Genomic DNA, 18,183 nt, shown 5'->3' on the forward strand with positions numbered 1-18,183 from the left:
GACAGTTGTGAAATGCTCAAACTACACAACAAACTTGTAAGTGCATAAATGCATGCACTCAAAGACAGTTGAAATGTAAAGGCTAGAAAATGCCTCTCACTCCAGGCAATGATCCGTACTGTGAGACTTCTGAACCTCGTTCCATTCAAGAGTTCTCGTTTTTTTCACTACCAACAGCTCCTGAATATGACGCTCTCAGACAGACACTCCATTTTTAGCAAAAGCACAGTTCTTTAGGATTGGGTTTAAAATAAATAAAGGTGGCCCCACACCTATTATGTTTTTGACAGCATGATTTAAGAAATACACATTTTTCAAACATTACAATTACCGTTAGTTACCAGAACTTGTACAGCAATACATGCCAACCATCCAAGGAAAACACATGGCCTTGCAATAAATAGCAAGATACTCTATTTGAACTGATGCATTCAGTGACAATGCAGCAATTAAACTTCCCTCTGAAGTTCAGTCCACGAGGAAGTAAACACATGATAGTAATCACAGTGCAATGAAGAAATTCACTCTCTCAGCTATGAGGCCATTAAAAAAAAGGCAAACAAAACCAATCCATTTGAGATAATAATCATACAGGAAGGAGAAAGAATGGGCTAAAATATGCTGCTGAAGAAATTCAGCACAGGCAGCTTTTGTTTGCATGATTGCTTTAGCACTCCTGTGAACTTTAGCATAGACATGATCAGCACAAATTGAGATCCTTGTACATATATACAGACAAGACTCATGGTGCAGAATAAATATTTACCTATGAAGCACTCTAAAAGGCACAAATGTATGCTTCATGCGCTAGTTTCTAAACACTACTCACTCTAAAGGCACTATACTACTGCGAAGGATCATCTGCATCAAGACTATTCTTTTGCTGTAAATTCAGCAAATTTGAAAAGGATTATAGACACTGTATGCCAAATTCTTATGCTATTAAGTATGACCGAAATAGAAAACTTATTAATAGCATTTCCAAATAGTACGTCAGGATTGTTATAACCAGTACAAAAAACAAAGCAGATCATAGACTGGAAACAATGAAATGCTGAAATAAGTCATAGTCACATTTTTCCATTTCTGAAATGTATTCATAGTTTTACATGACAGCAATTCAGTTTTTACAAACAAACATAAGCAGACTGAAAAGAAATCTGCATTAAACAATACATAACTACTTTTGCCCATTCTGTTGGGTTTTCACAGCTAGAAACTTGCTTACAGCTCCTGGGAGAAGAGGGGCATTTTCCCCCCAATCAATCAAATAAATTACATTTCTTCAAAATGAGCAAATCTGTTTCAAGCTGTCAATTTAAAACAAGAGTAGCTTCGTTTTACAGGGAAAAAATGAAGAGCCTAAGAGCCACAAGCTTCAATAACACATGAGAGAGCATGAAAGGCAGCAAGTCCATGTGTTATTGGACAGTCACGGACACTAACCTCACTTACAGAAAACAAGGTTGAAATAAATCTCTGGACTTCCATACAACCAGGAGGTAATTTTCTTTCTTAATGGTCCTGTAACAATCTCTCCATACTCTCCTTTATCCAGGTATCAGATTTAGAGGTCATGTATCTTGATTCCATGAACTACCATCATTACACAGAGTGCAGGGAAGCTTCAGAAAGCTCCGCGGAGTGCTCCATGACGAAGGCACAGAACATGTCACTGCACTGCTGTAAATAAGGGGTTGGCTCATGATGCTCAAGACTGCATTCATAAAATAATTTAGAATAAATGTATGGAACTTGTTTGTAGCGTTCATTGTAAATTTCACAGGTCCAGCTACTTTAATTTTGCCAATTTCAGCATTTCCAGGACTAGCAGACATATCTTTCCTGCACGTAACACAGTAAGCTGCAACTTGCCTCCCACCAAATTTTCCTTTTATCTTTGAAAAAGCACATTTCCACAGCACACACTAACGGCGTTGTAAGTGGGGTTAGCGACTGTGTAGCAACGGTATGGGCTGATCACACCATACGCGGACTTACAACATATTCCCTAGCCTCAACGGCACACGTGGGTGTCCCTAAAGTCCTCTTCATGAGTTCTTTGTGAATATACAAAGACTGTGTCTGCTGGTGAGTCAGCAAGAGAAAACACATCCGTTACACTGGAGACGAGCACGGCACCTCTGTGTTTACTGCTTCTACAGCAAAAGACAGCTTGGCGATTAACTAGCCTGTAAGTGCAAAGTGGAAGCTTTCTAGAAGCTATTGAGAGTTTAGCATTCTCAGGAAAATCAGAAAATACCATATTTTTAAATGCTAGCTTAAACACGCACGGTCAGAAAACATGTCTGTGTGAGAATACACCACGGCTTTAATGACCCCACCCACCAAAAAAATCCTGGTCTTGGCACAGATTTATACACTTACGTTAGATTAACAGGTATTCCCGGGGGCAGGGAGCAGAGCAGGTATTGGGGGGGGGGGGGGGGGGGGGGGGGGGGGGGTGTATAGGGGGTGGTGGACCGGTGTTCCATTTTGTTTGCTGTTTCTGCATGCTCACAGAACAACAAAGTACTGATCACCCAGGCAGACCGACAGCTAAGTGTCAAGGGAGAAGACTGCACAACATGTCACAGAGGCAAGACGGGATGGTAAGGGAAAACATTAACTGGTGCAATGGAAATAAAATCACGTTGTAATGAAGTCAACAACTTCCACTAAAAAGGAAACCACAAAAGTCCCTCCATGTGCCTTATGGAGCTGCTTGGAGGCTGCAACTTGGATAATGACAACAATATCTGCATCCCAGCCCCATCCTCTCTGCTTAATCATAACCCAGTCTCCAAGGTAAGAGAGGAAAGGCAAGCCTGCACAGCACAGTAATTCAGAGGTGTAAGTTCTACCCCTGGATTTTGTTAGTTCAGAAGTATTGGTCTTTAAATAAAGGTGCTGATGATACTGCCTCTGTAGCAATAAAACAAAGAACACAAAAATCAGTATCAACTAGCAGAATACTAAGTCTTCTTTGTCCTCAAAATGGAATTAGAAAAAGCAGAGCAAGCATAAGCAAAATTATGACATATGTAAGTGGTTCTTCATTTTTTGTACTCTTCTGGCTTTAACTTCCCTAAAGAGACAGAGTTGATTTTAAGTGTTACACTACCTCTATACTGCCTTTTTAAAGAGTTAATAGAAATAGCACGCAAAAACCTGTGCAAAAGACTTTTCCCAATTCTTGTAGTTCTGACCCATGACAAGTGCTGTAACAGTTTTACAGTATTTTCTACAATGGACATTTCTGCTGTTGGGGTTAGAAGAAAGAAGCTTTGAGGAAAATACAAAAATCTGAGTAGAAAACCAGAGACACCAACACTAGTCAGCACCTACTTTTTTTTTTAAACCAGACTAGGAATTCATACTGGCAGTGACCACTGATACTGGTGGTATTGGCGCCTCTACATTAACCTTGCATCTGTTGTAAATTGTTCAGGCATCTGCTTCCTTCCATGAAAACAAGATTCATTGGATTTTTGGTTTGGAAGCAAAATTAAAACCAGATTGGGCTCAGGACGTATCATTACTAATTATATAATTCTTTTTAACAGTCACCAGTGATTTCTCTGCTTTGTTTTCATAATTTCTCTTTCCAAATGCAACCTAAGATGCTAAACCAAAACTTTATAAGGAAATTACTAAAACACACTGCCTCTCCAGACACGTTCTTATATCAAAAGATTTCATGGAGGAATTGTATGGGAATCCATTCACTCGCTTATGTTTCAAGGATCAATTACAATGTGCAGTTCTGCTGGTGATACTTATCCTGTTACGGTCTTAGTATCTACTGGACTTGTTCAACATTAAGTAGCTCCTTTTAATGCACTTCTTCCTTAAGCCAGTGCAAAAAGGAGTATGATCCAGTTTCCTCTGAAATAAATTGTTACCCTGGCTTTTGTAGGAGTTAACGGCTCAGTTTATCAACAAAGCCAGGAAGGACCTGTTTGACAATTTGGCGAATACTCTAAAATAATGCTTAAAAAGCCTTGTGGCCACCTCTACAGCAAGGTATTGGCTGGAGTAGAATTTTGTCTCTGAACAAAACCAGCAGTGCGGAGACAATATTCAGAGGAAATGAAATTATTCAGTGTCCAAAGCCACACACCCGTTACGTTGTACTGTCCTGCTGTCTGCCCGGCACGACCTTTCCAAAAGTTGCTTCACTGATGTATTTCTGTACAGATCAAGTGTTGCTCTGCGCAGAGAACGGTTTCCCTCTACATCCTCCTCATTTCTTTGGTAATATCACAAGCCAGTATTTGTAACATTACTGCTCATGCTCCTGAGCAAAATTTGGATGCTTTTGGCTTTGGCAGAGGGATGGAAAAGAACTGAGAAAAGGAAATCTTATAAAACTTAATATAGTAAAAGCAGAATTAACAGTATTATCTGGCTGTGCTGAATATGAAGTGGGTCATACCAACCACATCAGCTGAAACAAAGGCCAATCACTCATTTTTTTTCATCTGATAAATTGACAGGATTTTGGGGTGGTTCTTGATTTACTTTTTGCCTGGTCAGAATTATTTTATATTTGAAGGTCATATGGCATTTTCATGATCTTAGTCTGACCATTTGTATAACAAATCACCAAGAACCTATGAAATGTGAACTTGACAAGTTTTCAAATCAGATGGAGCCAGAGCTTTGCAGCCTCTCCTACTTGTATTTCTACATGAACCAAGTGGCCTGAGTTTGCCCCTCTGGGGAAAAAAAAAAAAAGAATGATCTGAGCACTGGCCTCCACCTCTGCAGGATGAGTCAGGCAGGAAAAGTCTTTACATACAAACATCCTGGTAGCTAAGTGGGGAAGGGAACAAAACAGAAAGAGAATGTAGTGAAAAGCTTAAATGAAGATTTAGCAATAGCCTTTCCTTGCACATTTTTAATGAACGCGTCAGCAGAAATTTGAGGTATTTCAGAGAAGACTATAGGAAATTGTTCTCATAATTTCACCTTTAACACAAACCACTTCAAACCAACACAGCACGCAGACTATAAGACTGAAAGACTCGCTTGGACTTCTCAGATAGTTATTACATAAAATAATGGCATTTCTTCAGGAACTATTAAAAGCAATTAGTCATAATTGCTTATATGGCCAAATACTCACTAAAGAATTTGTACATTGAAATACAGACCTGTGAAGTGCTCATGGAACTACAAACTGGTGTTTTTAAATCAAGTTAGAAATATTCAGGACTATTTTCAATATTCTGTTCTGTGAATGGCACTATTGGAGCACTAGATCGCAACACAAACCCTCACCTTCAGCAGAGCCTTACTCTCCCTGCTACCTGGTATGAAGGCGACTGCCCGCCCACCGCCGTAGCAGCTGCCCCCACAACAGCCACCGCCTAGCACATCCCCCAGGTCTGCTGCTACGGAAGCAGAACCGAAAGACTCTTTCCCCACCATGAAAGCCACTGAGAAAAGATGCTCTGAGCCAAACTGCAACTGCAGGAAGGAGGTACATTTACAGAACCTGCCTTTGGACAATGTTGAAACTTCCCGCTTCCCCAGTGAAAAGCACCAGAAATGGAATTTTTTTGGTTCTGAATGTCCCATTAAATGACAGTTGCAATTCCCTAGCAAAGAACTGAAAACCACTCCATGTAAAACACCTTTTTTTATGTACTCTCTGTAAACAGACAAGACAAAATACCATTTACAGCACTGCTCTCAATTCTCTGTAACTAACCACTGAAGCTCCCCACTGGAATCATCTCTACTTTTATACAAGTCCACCCCTCAGCCCTAAATGTCAGTGCAGGCCCTGGAGCAGAATTTGGGCTTTTAAAAAGTAGCCACTTCCTTGCTGTTACAGCCTGCTCTAAAAAACGTTTTGAAATACTTGTGAACACTTGTGTCTTCTTCCTGTAATTTTTATAGGAAGAAATAATTCTAAGGACCTTAATGTAGGAGTCAAAGCCATTCTATGCCAGAAACTTCTCAGCACAATTGTGCCATGTGCCAGCTTCTGGGAAGATAAAGTCTTTTTTGTTGTTGTTGAAAAATAGAAAAATTTATCTCAGGGACGTATCATTTTACTTACTGCTTATGAAGGGCACCAATGAGAGTGTTTAATTCAACACAAACACTTCAACATCAGTTCACCAACATAGCCACAGCGGATGTCAAGGACAGGAACAGAGCAGCTGACCTGGGAAAACTCAGGCTGTGCTTCCTACTCTACCAGCAGCAAAGGAGACAGGGACACCGCACTTCTATCGGTGGTGATGTGTCACAAAACGTTGATCCAGTTTGATCTAGACCCAGGTGAATCCCCAAGGTCAGCCATGGAGGCTGTCAGCTTCCCTGCACTGTACAATGCATAAACCAGCACCTAACACACTGCACTTCAGCTGCGGCAGGGGGAAAATCCAAACCCTAATCCCTCATCTGTGTTTTGGAGCTTGCATGCTAGACTCATAAAGCTTTTGCAGACAGAATATCATTTTAAACTGTGTGCATCACAGCACTGGGAAGTGAAACTCAGTTCAGAAACCAACAAAATCCAGAGACGTAATGGGAAATGCGCAGAAAGAGATGTGCTGGCCTACAATTCTGCATGCTAATGTACGTAGGGGAGGCTGCAAGGACAAGTGAGATGTGGAACTTGTAATTTTTTTCCTAATTTTGCAATGGTTCATCACATAATGTTTATCAAACTCTTGGTTAATGTCTTTCCTCCACAGTTTGCAAGAACAGCATCTATTGCAGCTTTTTAACTTGGTATTTTTGCGAAGATATTTCATCGACATTTAAAGTGTCAAGAATAAGAATTGTGGGAAAAACATTTAAAACTGATTAGAAAATAAAGTTAAAGAGCATGGCAGGGTTTAAAATTCTTCTATGGATACTTCAAAATCTGTTTAACCCACATTATCTGCTCAAGGAGGCCTTAGCACAGACATGACCAACAAACTTGCTGAGAAGCAGGATTTTGTAGGCTCTTTACAGGAAATCAAATTAAACCTTTCTATCTTATTGAAACTTCATGCTACAGGATGCAGTTAAGGTCCTTGAGAAGTGTCAGCCCCAAATCTTTAGAGCCAGCTGTAAGCAATACATCTAGGTAGCTGCAGGGAACATTAAATTCAGTGTCCACCCCCAGTCTCCACCACCATGGCAGCCCTGGTTTAAAGCACACATGTACCATATAAACAACTTTATTACCACCTAGAATTGGTTCATCTTTCACATCCCACCTGTTTTTTTTTTTAATCTTAAGATTTGGACTTACTAAGCAAACTATCATTGCAGCACTTGAAGCACAAGCGGAGGCCGAGTCTCAGGAGTAGAAGTCACGCACAGAGGCGTATGTGGCCATAAAATACAGGGAAGTCATCTTCCCACTACTAGAGCAAAAGGTGTCAGGTCTGTTCAAGGAAATGCCTGAACTTGCACCAACTGAGGTCAGAAGAGTTATTTTCTAGAATCCCTCCTCATTTACTCTCCTCCTCCTGACATAGATATTGAGCTGAATCCACCCTGCAGAGGGGACAACTTTTCACATTAAGGTAGACAATACGCAGCATCAGGGTCTGAGTAAACCTCTGAGCGGTGCTGCTCCAAACCTACTCTGCCACAGACATGCCCAGGGCTACTAAATTAGCGACTGACTTCTACACGAGTATTACTTCATGTTCTGCTCTTCCTTCCATACTTTGGACAATCCCTCCTCTCCCAAAAACCCGAATGCGTAATTTCCATCAGCAACTGTACTTTTTGTGGTTTCATTGTGGGGTTTTTGACTGCAAATGATTTATAGGTTGGGATTCCTTGGATTTGTCTGCATGTTATGATAAAACACAATGGATTCGTTCACAAAACAAAACAAGTTTTTACATAACAGAACGTGCAATAAAAGCGCAAGAAAGAAAGAAAAGAGAAAGAAAGAGAGAGGTATCTAGAGGAGAACTTACCCCGCGCTTTAGGCTCCTGAAGCAGTGGATTTTGGGTTTGGAGGTCATGAACTCGTTGAAGCGATGGGAGAGGGGTTCCTTTTGCTGCTTGGGAGACTGGGGGCCGTTGGGAACAGCAGAGGGTGAGGCAGAGGCAGGGGGAGGAGGAGGGGGCTGATGGGGGGATGTTAAAAGGGACATAAGCTACGTATAAGAGATGGAGAAGTGACAGAATAAAAACCAAAATAAAAAGATAAAACACAAAACGAAAATAAGCATCAAAACCAATATTTGAAATCCAGAGAAAAAACCAATTAAATAATTAAATATTAAAGGCCATGGTACAAAAGAAGGGGGGAAGCAGTATTTAAGAGTTGTGTTAAATGAAGAATGTGATAAATGGAAGTTTTAGTAAGTGATGCAACAGAAGAGTAACACAAAGTATTTTGACAGGAGGCTCATGCAGACTCTTCCATGCAGCGCTATCCCCATAAATTGCCCTGTTCTGGCTCTGTGGACAGCTCAGAATAATGCGTATGGATAGAGCTTTCAAATACCTGAATTTAAATGGATCAGATAAGGAAGGTACCTTAGTGCCCAGTAGCGTTTCTATTATCTGGAAAACAACAAACCACATTCCTTCCTGCTTTCAAATCATACCTCAGTAATGTGCATCACACTTCACTTTTGCAAATTATTCTACGAATTTGCTCAGGAGCCAGCCCTGGGTTTTTTGGTTTTTTTTTCTGGCTACACTGATGTAAGCACCAGACAGCCGTGGTCTCTCACACACCAGCACAACAGGAAAGATCCATTTTGGACAGGTACATTTTTTGACTCTGTAATTAGTACAAGTGGTTTGGTATGGGTCAGGGCAACGGTGAGATCAAAACAACGAAGCTACTCTGGGCTTCCATCAGTGTTACTGAAAACCGATTTAGTCCAGTCACCCTGACACATTCTGGTAACCCCAGATAAATGCTGCCATGCATCATGGTGTAAAATATGACAGTGAAATGAAAAAGGTTTAATGGATACATAAGTTAATATGGTCTTTTTAAAAAGTCAACTGCTCAGTTAGTTATGCTCCGTTAGTTGTGCTTAAGAAGAATGAATTGCAGCAATTGCTCGCTCCCAGCCACCCAACTGCTGAACCCAGTGCACAGACTGAAAAGATAACGCAAATGAAAAGCCAAGGAGAGTTTTAGAAGTGCCAAAACAGTACTGCCACATTAAAGCTTCCCAAAAGTAACGCTGTTAGTTAGCACACATGGCACTAGGTAAGTGGTATACAATTCCTTCTCCAAGTTAGGAACAGAAATGGACCATGGCAGAGACATGACAACTAAAGTTAAATTAATATAAAAACTGCAACATAATTAAAGAAATAATACAAGAAAAAAAGTTTAAAGATACAAAGGAACTGAAGTAACCAAAGACTACAACAAAACACTGTACAAAGACATCAGTTATTAACTTTCTGAATCTAAAATTCTCTTTTTAAAAAAATTGTAATTGCCAGGATTACTAGACAAGACAGAGGTTATTCACTCTAAACACACTAGCACCAAGCTCAAGTTTGCAAGTCAGTACCTTATTTTTCTTGATGAATGGCCATAACTTGCCCTTCGATTTGCCACCAAACTTCGGCTCAGACTTCCCATCCCCTCTGGAATTGGAAAGGCTGGATTCTGAGACAGTCCGCTTCATTGGCTGCGTGAAGTCCTCAAATTCGACATCTCCCGGAGGCTCAAACCCTGATTTAAAGGCTTCTATTACCAGCTGTGAATCCTGAAATGGGACAGATCCAGCACAAGTATAAGCATCTTGGATGAGGGTTGTCATCAGATTGGTGGCTTAGAAAAACAGTACAACGACAAGACGGTTCTCCTGTGCGGGAACCGACCTTTACAGGAACCAGACTCATTCCTGGGAACTAACACCCTTCCAGAGCCTAGGATCAATACAAGTCTCTCCACCTTCTGCTCCAGAATCAGGACACTTTTGCTGGACCTATTTTCACCACCATGATGTGCTTTTAAAAAAAAAAATCACCTGGGTACAGCATAGTATCTATCCTACCAAAACAATGCACTCTAATATGTAAAATTTAATACTCCCAGATACTAAAGTGATAAATGGAGGTAAGAACACAACAACCACCCCTCACACAACAAAAGTTTCCAATCTGTGTCAGCCAGAACATATTACAACTGGGAACATAAATGGCTACAATCTCAGTTTCATAGTAGATCTCTAAATAAACAACCTATGGAAATAAAGCTGATGAGCTTTAGTCTCAAGTAGTCCATTATTCCTGTTACGAAACTAAGCCCATTTTGCAAAGGTATCACTGAGACCAACAGATAAAAAGCAGAGGACTATGGCTTGTTTAGGAAAACAAAAAATATGTAATGATCATTAAAACACAGGTCACTGTAGTCAACTAAAGATGATGCTTAGGAAGAGCAAACTCAGGTCTCACTCCAGCCTTCCACTGAGCTGCACAACCCCTGAGACTGGCCACAAACTAGCAATGTTTTCATTCCCTTTATTTTGTTTCCAACACAAAAATCAAATTCTGATACAAACATCCTTTAAAGGCTTTTTCATGTCTACTGGTGAAAGTGACTAGGAGCTTTTTATTGTTAACTTTACTGACGAGAAAAGCAATCATACTTCAGTAAGTGAACAGACAAGTGACTCATAACAAAGATTTAAAGTATAGAATTGCTGGGCATGCAGCGGTAAGCAAACTAGTGGAAAATCCCAATAAATACTCCTACATAAAGGAGCTCTTGAGCGATCACCCTGCCACAGGTTGACAAGTTGGTGCTTGTGAACGCAGCTGCAGTAAACTGCAGGAGTTTATCTTATGACCTTCACTCACAACTGAGCAGCCCAGGTCATGCAATTAGCCCGACACCTTGGTGCAGGCGGTGCTGGGAACTCCACGCGCTGTCATCGAAGCCACATCCCCTGTTGGCACTACTAGGAGTGCCCGATGCAAGTCAGCCACACACTGGCTGTAAACTGGGAACAATGGTTTTGCTTTTTTTTTTCTTTTCTTTTTGACAAGGCAAAAAGATAAAATAAAGCAAGAACAATATATAGGATTTTTCCTACTTAGGTCTACAAACAAAATTAATTATACATAAACTGAAATGGCAAGGGGATCTTATCAATGCTTATAAATATCAAAAGGGTGGGTGTCAAGAGGATGGGGCCGGACTCTTTTCAGTGGTGCCCAACAACAGGACAAGGGGCGATGGGCACAAGCTGGAGCACAGGAAGTTCCACCTGAATTTGAGGAAAAAATTCTTTCCTGTGAGGCTGACAGAGCAGTGGAACAGGCTGACCAGGGAGGCTGTGGAGTCTCCTTCTCTGGATATATTCAAAACCCACCTGGGCGCAGCCCTGGGCACTCCGCTCTAGGGGTACCCGCTCAAGGAGGGGGGTTTGGACAAGGTGATCTCCAGAGGTCCCTTCCAACCCCTACCAGTCTGTGATTCTGTGAAATACAGTGGATTCAAAACAACTATTTTAGCACAGTTTTCTTCTGCTTGGCTTCTTGGGAAGAGCGCTTTTTATGTTACACTGTTCCAACAGGTTTTTTTTCTAAGATCACTGTAAAAACTGTGCCACAGCACATAAATATCTTATTAGTCTCTAGAGGATCTATCACCATCCTGCTCAGATAAAAAAAGCGGAACTTGTTGCTTTGAAGGCATTTCAGAGATTCTCCTTATGTCTGTAGGAAAATGCTGTTCACTAGAAATCTAGCAGGATATAAACATATCCAGAGACCAGGCTCAACTGCGCTATGGGAAAAAGCTTTGCAAAAGTCTTCATGGGATTGTGAAGAAAATTAAGGTTTAAGAGTCTCAACTTATCAGGTGCACTGTGAAATTCCTACAGAACTTTTAGGGAGGTAGAACAACAACTTCCATTATCTCATCCTAGTTTGACATTAAAACTTCCTGAGATCTACACATTTGAATAGTTTTTTAGTAATATTCATGAAAGCAAGATGAAGGAGGAAGAGAGAAGAGACTATAAACATACACAGTATGCTATGCGTGGAGTTTTTCTTTTTTTCATCTTAATTTTACAGTGTACCTTCCATTTAGTCAAAATATCCTTCCCACTACAATGGAGCTAAAAATAGCCAGCATCTCCATATATCACAGAGATAATGTCATAACAGGAACTCCTATGTCCATAACAAATTAATTTTATCTGCTTCTACAGGCTTCTGAAGCGAATTCTGCTTAGGTTCACCCAGCAGTCACTACAGCTTACCCTTGCAACATGACCTCTGCCTTGTCCAAGTCGTTAGAAAGAGGAAATGAAAAAGTAGTATATTTACAACTGCATTAGAAACACAGGGCTAACCAGTACTCCCAGCTAAACCCAGACAGTTTCTACTAGTTATTAGTGGGAATTCTATACACTTCAGTGAGGGCATAAAGCAATCCCATTTACACAGTCACAAATTCAGTAACTAAGTCTGAAAGACTGACCATTTTGCAAGTGGGCATGAGGCAGAACTTTGTCATATTTGAGCTGCAGAGAATATAGAAAATAATAGATCTGTTCCATACGTCATTCTGATTCTTAAGGCTATCCAGTGAAATAGGGGCTGTGGAAGAAAAGTGGTTGTCCATAATCCTACTAACACCCTCAGAGGGAGGGAAGACAGAGCTGGCCATGGAAAGGAAGCCTGTGGTTAGCAGTCTGCACTTCCACAGTTTCAAAGTCACTATGGAACTACATCCTTCCTTCCTATTGTACTACACAATTCTGACGCTAGAAATCATGGCGGTTCATAAATGCCATAAGACCCACCCCTTCGTAGAACAATGTTTGTGATAAACTTACTCGAAGCTGAAAATTTATTATCAAAAAGCTCCAATATACCTACATGAAGAGCAAAGTTCTGCTGCTTTTCCTTTTTAAACAGCAATTCCTTACCATCAGCTGGTAATGTTTTACTGACAGCAAAGAAATAAAAGCTGCAGAACTTGCAGGTTCTTACATCCTTTCAGCTAGAGCTGAAATACAGTTTGGTACTCAGGATAAGTTACTAAGAATTGGTATTTTTATACTTTCTCTGTAGTTTTTTTTTCTTTCTAACCAATATATCTTCTATATAAGTTGTGGTTGTTCCATTTAAAGCTCTGATTTCTGAATTGAAGTTACTGCACAAAGAGCACAGATTTCAATCACCCTCTCCCCTTCTTCAGTAACTCTGTATGGGGTAGCTGGGTAGAAAAAGGGGAAATAAAACCAAAGGATACCAAGAGCTAAATAAGAATTCCAAATGCATCACTGCCTTTTGTCACTGTCATAGCGCCCGACCTTATATATTTCCAGCTTGGCGATACTGTATGTTTGTTTATGATTACTAGATCCTGGAGATCTCCAGCTGGGAAGCATATGTATGTGTGGGCCCAAAGTTTCACACAAAGCTCTTCCTGCTCAGCAGGCTCTAGGTTTTGCTCACCATTGTACTAGCTATATTATCACCAGCTGTCCTTGCATTCAACTTTCCTGGAATCTGACCTCATTTTCAAAGTTGACAACAGCTCAGATCTAGTTGACTTTCCTATCCAAAGTTTTTCAGGTTTGAAAAAAATGAGTAAAGGAGACAAACACCAATATGAATCTTTTGAAGAAATGGAGAAACTCTCCTGATGGTAACCTAAGAGACCCCAAACTTGCTTCTTAGAACATTAAGGGGTCAGGTGGGAAAGGTCTGCTGTAACACTCTGCATTAGTGGCAACAATAGTACCTGATCTGGAAATAAAGAAGATGCAGCTTTTAAATTGCTACTGTGTTCACCTACAGCCACCCTTATAAAGTAGCAGGACCCGCATGCTGCATAAGGGCAGGAACAAGCACGTCGCTTTTATCAGAATCATGAAAGTTAGAAACTACTGTTCGAGAGATTAAAAAAATCCTTGATGATATTTAAGAAGAAAAATGAACCCTTTATGGACATAACTGTTTTCCAGATAGAACACACAAAATCCTTTGTAATTGTTCAGACATAACAAATTTGGTTAAATACATTTTTGTTAGCATGGTGTTTACAGGAGATCCCTTAGTTACCAATGCCCAAAGCCGTCATTTTCTAATGTCATATTTGTGCACATGAGCCATCAGTCCAGCTTATCTGTGTGCAAGAGAGGCTAACTTCAATATAAAATTCACAGTGATTCAAACACTAGCTTAAACCTTGTGTGTGTTTTGCTAAGACCTCACTTGACAATTCAGGCAGAATGTATAGGCTTAGATGTGAATCTCCCCAACGTGATTTCACCATGAAGCACCAAAAGCTGTACTTCAAGAAGGGTACGTTGCTCTAACATGGGAATCTGTCCCCCAGCTCCCCCTTCTCCCACCCTGAAAGGGTAATTTTCAGATTCCTTGCTTTCCTACGTGAGAGCAATTGCTGAGCAGAAAGTAGCGGATTCATTTCAAAACTTCAGCCTCAGGCTTCTGCTGCCAATTAATGGCAGTATCCAGGCTCTGGGCACTGAATAGCTCAGAAAAGATTCCAGTGAAAAAGTCGTATGGGAAATTCAAACAGCCAGCAAGACACATGCTGTTTGTATTTGAAGCACTAATGTGGTCCATGAGAAGGGCTGAAAGAGCAAGCAGAGACTTCATTTACAAAGGGAGCAGATCATTCTGAAAACAAAATAGGAAACACATTTGCCCTTGTGCTAACTGTACATCAGGAAGCTCAACTAAACTCTATCAGCCTTTCTATGAGGAAGGCTTCTTTTTACTCCTACTACGATGTTCAGAAATCTAGATTTGCAAGAGCTCATTTACAGATTGCTAGCAAACCTCAAATCTGCAGAAAAGATTTTTACAGTAAGGTAGAAATTTTGCCAGCCTTGTTTGCAATAATTTATGTAGCCAATACTTTGAACACTTCCATTATTATAAAACTAACTGCAATGAAGGCATTTCTGCAACATTCAGTGTTTTGTCTATTAGATGTAGAATCCATCTGAATAAGAATTGGTGATTATTAGGTATCTGGAATTACGTTCACCATCTTCCTTTTTCTACACAGAAGCCTATTTTTCAATTACAGTATTTCTAAAAGTAATTATCCTAGTAAAAGGAGAGAATATTCTGATACTGAAAAAAGGAAAAGTGTGGCAGAATAGGCATTTCTGGGTGTTAAGCAGGTTTGGGAAATAATCTGAGCACATCCTGCCTCAGACAAAGTAGTGTGGGACAAGAACCTATTCTTTGGTTTAGGTCTATGACTATAAAGTGCTCATGCTGCAGCCTGGACCCAAGGATTTTAAGTCTCCATATATAAGTGATCAATACTAAAGATGACCATCAACAATCCAAACAATGCAACACTTACGTTCTTGTGATCAATTGATTCTGCAGCCTTTGTTATCTCATCCAGACACTTCCCGATGATAGGGATCACTTGGCGGTCGACCTCTGCGAAAGTCTTCATGGACTCACCTATCCTCACGATCCTTCTTTCCTCCATCTCTTGTATTTTCTAAGACATTACATTTCATTCAGCTCAAATATCAAGTTTAACTTCACATCATCTGCTTTAAAATTTAAGCTTTAAAAATATTTTTAAGAACAGACAAACTAGGACAGCTGTTCACATGAAGACACCAAGTGACATTGTTCCCTCAAACATCAAAACCTGTTACTATTACTGGGAAATTTTCAATTAACTTCTATTTTAAAATGCTGACTCGTCAAAACCCCAGCTTTAGACTTTTGTAAGGATGGCTCCTAGGGCTTTTAAGATAATTTCTTGAACAATAAGTTCTTTCATTTTCTGCGCACGTTCTGAAAGATCTAATTTTCATTCCACTGCAGAAACCAAGCAAGCAGAAATCTTCATATCCCCCCTTCTCCTTTTCCCTGTAAGGTAACATGTAGTTTCCAGGCAGTCCCACACATCATGTATTGTTCACCCCAGGGCTTCTCAGCATATGCTCCCTGTTGCTCAACGGATTCACTGCCATGATCTCCAGCATCTATTCCATGGACCTCCCGTTTACAACAGAGGGAAACTGGATGTGGCATAATGCTATTATGACAGATTATAACAGGCTACAGAAGGACATGAACAAGAACTGCCTGTTTCACATTAGACTGCAGGAATCTTACAGAGCACTGTAAACTTAAAAATCCCCACTTGACTGATCCACAAGCAGTGTAAATTATTTACAAAACAACTTGTTATTTCAACATCTAGAAGAAAGCACTAGAGCTTACTGGCACATTGGTAGTGAAACAGATACTTCTGCAGTACTTTAAGCATGCTCACGTACGAATCAGAGCACTTAACGCTAGATCTGGTAAACACAAATACAGTGCAAGAATTTTACATCTGGTGCCAGGGATAATTTATCTCAAGATATTGGTTTGAAATACCATAAAGCAAAAGACAAGATGTCCATTTAGCTAAGAAGTTCCAGCTATGGATAAGAAAATGCCCATTTGCTACTCAAATACCAGTTATTTCTCATCAGATGATAAGCATGTGACATTTTCTCCCCTAAAGAGGTTGTATTTTCCACTTCTGATGCTTATGACCCATTACAGTGGAACAGTCATTTAGAACTTCTACTTCATTAATCTCTCTTTGTTCAGTCAAGCACAAACTCAAGATCTTAAGTCAGTATAAATCTGACGGCTTTTCTGTTCTTTCTCTACAATCTTTCTTTAGGCATCCTAAGACATAATCAGCAAGAGTGCTTAAACCCTTTGACAGTCACTACTGCAGAATTATTGTGGTTTAAATTTAAACATCTGTGAAGTCTGATTTGAAGACAGGTTATAAAGGCTTTACAGATGTAATGATGCCCAGCTGACTCCTGCCCCAACAATGCAAATAATGCTGTCATTCCCCAGCTGCATGGACCAAGAGTTTAACAAAGACTGTGAGGATTCCAACGACCATCGTAATCTGTTATGACAATTCAATGTCGCCTTCCTCATATGTTATTGATCGTTTGATATCTAGTCTCAGGGAAAGGGCCAATTTATCCTACCAAGCCCTCCATCTCTGTGTTGGAAGATTGCATATAAAATTTGCTAAGAGACAAAAACCACCAAAAAGTAAAAGACAGGGTCACAGAACTGACGCGATGCGTAACCCACTCTGTTCTTATCACAAGATTACGAGCTACTCTAGATTGGTGCCAGTAACCCTTACCTGGAAGATGTTTGGTATGTGTGTGTAGTAATGATCATGTTGCTCACTGTTGAACTTCTGTAGAGTGGAAGAATATTCCGCTTTGCTCTCTTCTGCCATTTGATGTCGCAGCTGGGCTTGCTGTCTTGCCTGAAGAAATGCCAAAAGAAATTTATAATTTATACAGCATGGAAATATTGACTTGTGTTACTTCACATCTTACTATCCTTACCAGTAGGCTGCACAGGAATAGGGGTCTCTGAACACTTCAGCTTTTGTGTTACTCCTATTTTGTGAAACAGTTCATCTACATCAAGCATACGCCTGCGGTGTGCACACCACTGCTGCTCTTGTGTTACAACATGCTATTTCCATGAACCATTTGGCATTCCATGAACAACCTTGGTTTGTACTGCATGTAAAACACCAAAACAAGTTTGCCCCTCTACCAGCCCACTTTACAGGCACACGCATTTTCGATATGCTTGCGGACACTCTTCTTTCTCCACCATATGCCCTGTTGGATGGCACCTGCTTTTCTCTACTGAACTACTTACCTGCTGGCTAGCACTATTTTTGGGGAAAGGGAAGCGACAAAAAACACAACACGGTTTTGTCTCATTTCACATGCCTTAGCCAACATAATCATGACAAAACATCTTAACTCATGCTCCCACTGTGCTCTCTGAGAAGTCCTTTATCTACACCTCCTTGAACAGCGCTGGCATGAAGTGCACAAGGAAAGGGGAGCCTGAGTAGCAGCTGAGACACGACTCCCTCCCTATTTTTACCCACACAGATGATTTGCTTTGCTACCCAGCACAGCAGAGCACTGGGCAATTAACCTCACCTCTTTCCCTAGAACAATGTGTCCCTGAGTGACCCTTTTATATTTTCCAATTCCTCCCCTTACAGTTCTGCTTCCCAAGGCCTTCTGTTACCTGTTTCACTGGCCAATATTATTCCCTTACTGTCTATCCCACCTGTTTCAGTTGTCTTTTCCTTCTTTGTTGTTGGCCTTCATACAACAGCCCTTCCTTCTCTTCCCTACCTAC

At 40.5% G+C, this 18,183-nt stretch overlaps 1 protein-coding gene across 18 annotated transcripts in view; it reads right to left on the bottom strand.

The window, feature by feature from the left end:
- The window catches only part of FNBP1 (formin binding protein 1), a 103,757-nt gene that overhangs the window by 18,889 nt on the left and 66,685 nt on the right, over positions 1 to 18,183 (bottom strand). For 7 of the 18 annotated variants that reach the window (XM_075112561.1, XM_075112560.1, XM_075112567.1 and 4 more), the window contains 4 exons: positions 17,150 to 17,278; positions 15,323 to 15,469; positions 9,519 to 9,716; positions 7,947 to 8,129 (listed from right to left, as the gene is read on the bottom strand). In XM_075112561.1, the coding sequence (XP_074968662.1) occupies positions 7,947 to 8,129; positions 9,519 to 9,716; positions 15,323 to 15,469; positions 17,150 to 17,278 (657 nt within the window). Of the gene's footprint in view, positions 1 to 2,001; positions 2,086 to 7,946; positions 8,130 to 9,518; positions 9,717 to 15,322; positions 15,470 to 17,149; positions 17,279 to 18,183 lie in introns of all 18 variants that reach the window. The other 11 variants (XM_075112565.1, XM_075112564.1, XM_075112563.1 and 8 more) reach the window with 3 other exon arrangements.

This window comes from Phalacrocorax aristotelis, chromosome 17, assembly GCF_949628215.1.
Source record: "Phalacrocorax aristotelis chromosome 17, bGulAri2.1, whole genome shotgun sequence".
Lineage (NCBI taxonomy): Eukaryota > Metazoa > Chordata > Aves > Suliformes > Phalacrocoracidae > Phalacrocorax > Phalacrocorax aristotelis.